General features: G+C 38.6%; 1 protein-coding gene across 1 annotated transcript in view; it reads left to right on the top strand.

Annotated features, from left to right (window-relative positions):
- Nucleotides 1-3,398: 3,398 nt before the first annotated feature.
- Nucleotides 3,399-7,162, top strand: part of fstl4 (follistatin-like 4) — a 429,308-nt gene continuing 425,544 nt past the window's right edge. Inside the window, exons 1-2 of the mRNA XM_041194371.1 lie at nucleotides 3,399-3,435; nucleotides 4,211-4,459. Coding sequence (XP_041050305.1) covers nucleotides 3,399-3,435; nucleotides 4,211-4,459 — 286 coding nt within the window. The remainder of the gene's footprint in view (nucleotides 3,436-4,210; nucleotides 4,460-7,162) is intronic.

The following is a 7,162-nucleotide window of genomic DNA, read 5'->3' as shown; positions in this document are numbered from 1 at the left end:
CCTCCCTAACATGAAGCACTGAGGCCAGTTGTATGACTACCTAACCCCACCCTGGCTGAGGTCAGCTAACTCAGGCCTGTTCTGTTCTATTTACTTTAGCTGCACAACTGCCTTACCAGGTGAATATTAAGAGTTAATTCCTGTTGGTTCCACTAATGACAGCAATGCCAAATGTAAAGGTTGCCTGCAGCTAACCAAGTTGCTATTTAGAGCACACTAGAGTGAATTTACCAAGGCACGGAAAATAGTAAGTTGGGACACAGGTTGGGGAAAGAGCTGTACTGGTGAAGCTCAGTATACTTCTGAACCTTCTCTATGGTCTAAGGAGGGTGTGGGCTTGGTGAACTGGAATTTGTTTTGTTACCTACTTTATGTTTTTGTTAATGAACATTTAACTTGAATCCACCTATAACTGGATGGAGACTGCCTAAAATAAGTTTACATAGGATCTGTAAATTTATCGGAGAGGAGACTTTGCCTCCACCATTCGATTCAGTTTGTCTGGGTTCAATGTCACTTTACTAACTGGTTGTTTTAAATATGCTTGAAATGTTTTCTTTACAATAGACTGCAACATTTCTGTGACTACAGATGTCAAGCTAACAGATCTAGAATTTTCTGGTTCTAAAATCTGACCATGTGAGAAATAGAACAGAAGTAATTTTCTACTCCTCTAGATCTGTCTTTTCTAATTAATGAACTGGTAAAACCATTAACCAACAAGCTCTCTACCTTTTGTTTCCTGAAATACTGCACTTGAGGAGATCTTGATTCTTATGAATATTCCAGCACTCCAGATATAATGCCCATTTTATTATTCTTTACTCTTCATAAACTCTGATATATATTCAATCTCTCCAACTAACAAAAGCAAGAACTTAGTTTTCTATTGTTAAAAACTACTGTAATTCAAAATAATATTCTCAGCCATTTTTAACCTCAATTATTATTTCACAAGTGCCACGTTTCTTGAAGTCTTCATCATCTTTCCTAAAATGCCCATAGATAATTTTAATAATTCATATTTTTTTAAGTTTATGCATTTCCAAACATCTCTCCTTCCTTTTTTTTATATCTGTTATAGCATTGATATTTTTGTAACATTTGAATTCAACTTTCTTTAAGCAATTAGATTTACATTTTGATAATTTACCCACCACTTCTACTTGGTAAATTTAATTTAAATTCTCAGCGGTACATGCCATTCATTTGGTGGTTTTATGTTGGCATTGTTATCCAAATTGACTGTTGCATTTCAACTCTCATGGCTTTCAAAGTCAGTTTTCTTATAATCTACTTGAATTGTTTGAAATACAGAGAAAACAGTTTTTGAATTCTACCTGGGCACCCAAAGGCAATTGGATGAGAATATCAATCTAATATTACAATGTACACTGTTCAATCTACCTCCATACCAGAGATTTCTAATAAATAGTCCTTCAATCTCATCATCATAGACTGTTGAGGAATTTTGTCATCCTTTTATTAAAAAGACCTAATGCTTTGTTGAATGTTCTTAAAAAGCCAGTGATATTAAGCATCGGTCCTTTTTTCATGTAAATCATTACTTTACATGAGAAAGCACAGGACAAGAAAATACATTTCAACCTACAGGCCATGGAAAGTTTGCCCTTTTATAGATTCTATCCTATTTAACCTCTTGTGGTAAAATTCAGCTTAAGCACTCCATGTTTTTCCAAAGATAATTGAGCAAATTTCTAGAATATTTATCCTCCCTCATATCTCATTCAGTTATTGTCACCTGGTGCCCTCAATACTCAGCTACCCCAGTCCATTTCCCAACCCCACTCATGAACCATTATGTTCCATTGAGTGTTTGATCATTTCAGTCAACACTTATTTCCAAAATATGTAAGCCCATTCTTAACCAGATATTAGTTTAGCTCATTTTAAGAGGGATGCATCATTAACTGCTATTGATGGCAAATTCTCCTATTTATTCATTACCCTGTGGTGTGGAAATTCTTCTAATTAGCCTCATTTCAGGCTTGTTAACTTTAGCTGATATTTTCTAGTTAAGTACTGAAATCTACCTTATATTTACATCATCCCTACCTCTCAGTATTTTAAATATGTGAATCATGTCCCTCCCCTCCCCTCCACTGCCCAACCCCTTCAATTTTATAATCTGTAATGAAAACAAATTGAATTTTCTGAATTTGCACTTGAAATTTGAAAACTAGTCCTGGCATTATCCTTGCCCTTTGCCTTTTAACCTGTTTCCAGTATATCAATGTTCCTTTGAAGACAGCATGCTCAATTAATATTCCAAATGGAGCTTCACCAGTGAATAACAACATGATTTGTTATCAAATGCCTCAAGATGCACCCTTATGTTTGATTAACTTCATTGATTATAGTTTTCAATTCTATTCATATGCTTTCTCTGCAACATAGTAAGGAAATCAACAATTCCTTGGGTAGTTGATGAGAACTCCAATGATTGCATATTAGGGAAGAATGAGTCTGAAGCTGGTCTTTTACATCAAGCAAGTTTATTCTTCAGCCAGCTCAACAGAGTGACAGACTCCCAATTCCTTTCATTCCTGGAGTGTTACAGCTATACTCATTGCCAATGCCCATCACTTGTTTCAACAATGCGGTTGTCTTAACAATGTAATTGCCAGTCAACAAGATGATTGTTACTGTGCCTTGACAATGTAATTGCTGATACATTGAGAGTTGTAGCTATATTTAGATTATGGTCACATCACTAACTTTTACCGGTTCTGATGAATAGTTATGGACCTGAAACAAACATTAACTCTGGGTAGAATTTAATGCCCTCCCCATGGTGAGTTTGGTGGTGGGGGTGCATATCGTCAGGTGGAAGGGTGGCAGGTGTAGACCATGCCACTTTCCCACCTCCACTCTGACTTAGCTCACGGCAGGAAGGCACGTAGACATTTTTCCCACCCCAATGTCAAATGAGGCCCTTAAGTGGGCATTTAACTCCCACTTAAGGGCCTTATCCTGCCTCATCCAGCTGCTGGTATTAACTGCTAAATCCGGCACTCAATGCTTGATCGAGGGACTCAGCATCAGAAAGGTGGGGGGCTGCTGAGAGTCACCCATGTCCTTGCTGCTGAACCCCCAGCTCACAACTCCACCCAGCAAATTTCCCTCTCACAATCACTCACCTGTGGTTCGGGATCCAATGATCTTGGGAGGCAGCAGCCACTGTTTCCCAGGTGGCACTGCCACTCATTGAGCTGGTAGCCTCTGATTGCCTGGAAGCTCTAGTAGGACGAGACGTCAGCCCCCAAGCACTTAGTATGGTGGGCCTTCCCTAAAAGAGGTGACATTGGACTCTTGCCAGCCAGTTGGCAAAACCCCCATCGCCTTCATGAACCACCACCCCCAGTCTCTATGCAAAGATGCTTGCTGACCAGAAGTTTATTTTCCCTGTTGGCAGTAAAAGTCTTAATTAAAATGATCTTAGAATGGTCTCAACTTAGTTACTTACAGTTAGTGGCTCACAGCACAAAATTTCCACTTGTCTGGTAATGGATCAATGATCTTGCTCTAAGGTCACAAAGATAGCGAGTGCATGAAATAAAAATGTCACATAGATATTGCAGAGCTGCCTTTTGGAGTTTCAGATTATTTGCTTTGGTGGGAAATTTCCACCAAATGAAATACTTTTGAAGCATAGTCACTTTAGTAGTAAGCTGGGAAATACAGCAGCTAACTTGAACACAGTAAAGTCTCACAACAATAAAACAACAATGAGATAATCTGTTTCTGTGCTGTTGCTTGAGGGATAAGTATTAGCCAGGACACAGGGAGAACTCTCCTGCGCTTTTTCAAAATGGTGCCATGGGATCTTTTACAGCTGCCTGAGAGGGCCTTGGGTTAACGCCTCATCCAAAAGACAGTACTGCACCCGGCTATAAGTCTGGATTGTGTACTTGAGTTTCCACAACCTTCTGGTTCAGGCAAGATTACTATCACTGAATCACAGTTGACATTAATGCTTAATCTGACCTAAAAAGTGTTTAATCCAGAAGATAATTTTAAACTTGTTGAAGTTTCATTTTTCAGTATTAGTCCAGCATTTTGCAACAAACAAAATTGCATATAAATACTTTACAAAGAAAGGTCTCTATCAGGCACTTTTAATTTTGAAGCTCAATGAGAGTGAAACTCTCTGCACAGAGATTAAACTTTATATTTTTTCTTTCTGTAGTGTACTTGGGTCAGAAGGCCCTGTATGGAGCTTGTGAAAAGAACTACTGTGGCCGTGGGCAACAATGTATCATCAGTAAAGAGACTGAACTGCCCGAGTGTGTGTGTATACAGCAGTGCAAGCCCAATTATATACCAGTTTGTGGCTCTGATGGGAAGTTTTACGAGAATCACTGTGAACTGCATCGTACTGCCTGCCAACAGAGAAAGAGAATCCACATTGTAGACAATAAAGAGTGTTTCTTCCAAGGTAAGCCACCGTGTAGCAGCAAGCATGAAGTTTAATGATGGATTATCATTGTTCAATGTTTCCTTGTGTTCACTTCCAAAAGCAGATGCAACCTGTCCTGGGAACCAGGATAAGAGCTCATAAAGCCACATGTGATTATAAGTAGTCCAACCACATTTGTGCAGTGATATTTTCTCAATTTATATCCTGCTTTGCTTATCATTAAAAAAAACATTTAATAGCTATGCCAAGGGCTTTCCAGAAATGAAAACGATGCTTGAAGTAGATAGTTGTCATAAGTTTGTAATAACAAAGGTTGATATTGGGCATGGGAGAATTCAACATGTTTTAGTGAAGTAGGACACACCATCAGTGGTAAAAATCAATAATTTATTTCATCAGTGTTGAACTGAAAGCTGTAGATTTCCACTTGATTGATAATATCTTCATGACATTCTTTACCATTATGTACTGATCAATTATTTCTTTCATCTTTCAATTTTGTTTCATGAACCTACAGCCATAATAAACCAGGTTGAGATCATTCTAAAATCATTTTGAATAGAAATTTTATTGTTGACAGGAGAGTAAACTTTCATTGTGTGCCATATACCTTAAACCAAAATGTGATGGGACCATACTCAATCCCTTAAGGTTTAGTTTCAGAATGTAAGACAACTTAAGTCTAATGAAAAGCAAAATATAGTGGCTGCTGGAAAGGCATTAATGTCATCTCAATTGGCCTAGCAACTTTTGAAAGCTATAATGGGCCAGAAAAACATAGCAATAGGTTAAATGAAAGTAGAAACCTTAATTAAACAATACCGTACCCAAAAAATTGAAATCTGAGCCCTTTTCTCATGAAGTTATTGTTCTTTGTTGAGCAGTCCAAGCTCAATCAAATGCACATAAAAAATGTTGGAAATGTGAAACAAAACAGTAAATGCTGTAAACACGCAGCAATTCAATCAGCAGAACTGCCAACAGATGGCGTGTCTATTTCCCATTGGACATGTTGTTGGCTCTGTTATGTCATCCAATTAATGCTGAAAGGCAGAGTTGTGAGTGAGTCATGATGTTGGATCTGCTAGGTGGTGTTGGGTCTGCTAGATGAATAAATACTATGTCAAACATGATATGACGTATTTTGTATTTATCTGTGCAGCAATACATTATCAGAGATTGTGTAGTGGAATATGGAAGATTTTGTCATGTTCAGTTAATGCAGTTAACCATTTGTCTTTTATGTGGCAATATCATCATGGTGACTCACAGGCACTGTCACTAACACCATGGGTACATTTTTTAGTCATAATGCTAAAGCAACAGGAATAAACTTACTCCCAAGTCAAACACCAGGAATTTTCCAGGGTTAACCATAATAAAATATTTATGTAAAACACTTGATCAATATCACTGGGACTTCTTAAATGCATGTAAGTTGCATAAAGCAAAATGGATACAAATGTTGGTAAAAGTTGTTGCAATCTTTTCTAAAGTTGTCAGTGTTTTTAAAATATAGATGCATCTGGTGTGAAACCTCACCAGCTGTGGGCATGGATCAAAGATTCAATGCTATTGAACCTCAAACCCCTCATCTCTTGTCTAGAAAAGCTCTGCACTGGCAAGAGAGATTTGTGAAATTATGTCTTATATTGCAGGCTTTCTGTAGACTGTACAGAACAAAATCATGCTGGTAATACATATTTAGGCAGGAAATAGAATTTGTGTGCAAGTATTGGAGCAGCATAGCCCCCACAACACCTGGTAGCTGTCAGAGTAGAAGTGCTGTAGTAAGCCTTTGATGCTAGAAGGATTCCTCTATGCGGCACTCTAGGGCAACCCCCTCAGGGAGCAGCGGGGACTGGCAAGCATACTCAATATTGTGTGCAGTAAATGCAGTACCTGGAAATAAAAATCAAAGAAGGTAGCGATGCTTAGAAAACTGCCAATAAAGTAAGGCAAACCCAACAGTATCATTTGCCATGCATATATCCCACAAAATGTCGCATTTAAGTTTATTCCACATTTATTGTAGATAAAATGTCCTAAGGCGCTTCACAGGAGCATTATAAAACAAAGCATGACACCAAGCCACATAAAGAGATATTAGGTCAGACGATCAAAAGCTTGGTCAAAGAGGTAGGTTTTAAGAAGAGCCTTAAAAAAGGAAAGAGAAGTCGAGAAGCAGAGAGGTGTAGTGAGGGAATTCAAGAGCTAAGGGCCTGGAAAATTGAAGGCACAGCCACCAGTGGTGGAGCAATTATAATAGGGAATGCACAAGTGACAAGACAAGAATTAGAGGCGCACAGAAAACTTGGAGGGTTGTGGGGTTGAGGAGATTGCAGTGATAGGGTGGGGCAAGGCCAAGGAGCAATTTGAAAACAAGGATCAGAATTTTCAAATCAAGACATTGCTTGACCTGGAGCCAATGTAGGTTAGCGAGCAAAAGGGTAATTAGGGGAATGGGACTTGCTATGAGTTAAGACGTGGGCAGCAGAGTTTGGGATGACCTCAAGTTTATGGAGGATAGAATGTGGGAGATCAGCCAGGAGTGCACTGCAGCCAAGTCCAGAGGTGACAAAGGCATGAATGACATTTTCAGTAGCAGATGAGCTAAAAGGTGCAAAGTTGAGTGATGTTGTAGTTGGAAATATGTCGTCTTAGTACTAGCACAAACATGAGTTCGGAAGCTGATTCTGACATCAAATGTGACACCAAGGT

The sequence above is a fragment of the Carcharodon carcharias genome, chromosome 8, assembly GCF_017639515.1.
Source record: "Carcharodon carcharias isolate sCarCar2 chromosome 8, sCarCar2.pri, whole genome shotgun sequence".
NCBI classification, from domain to species: domain Eukaryota; kingdom Metazoa; phylum Chordata; class Chondrichthyes; order Lamniformes; family Lamnidae; genus Carcharodon; species Carcharodon carcharias.
This window is presented reverse-complemented; position numbering and strand designations above follow the sequence as displayed.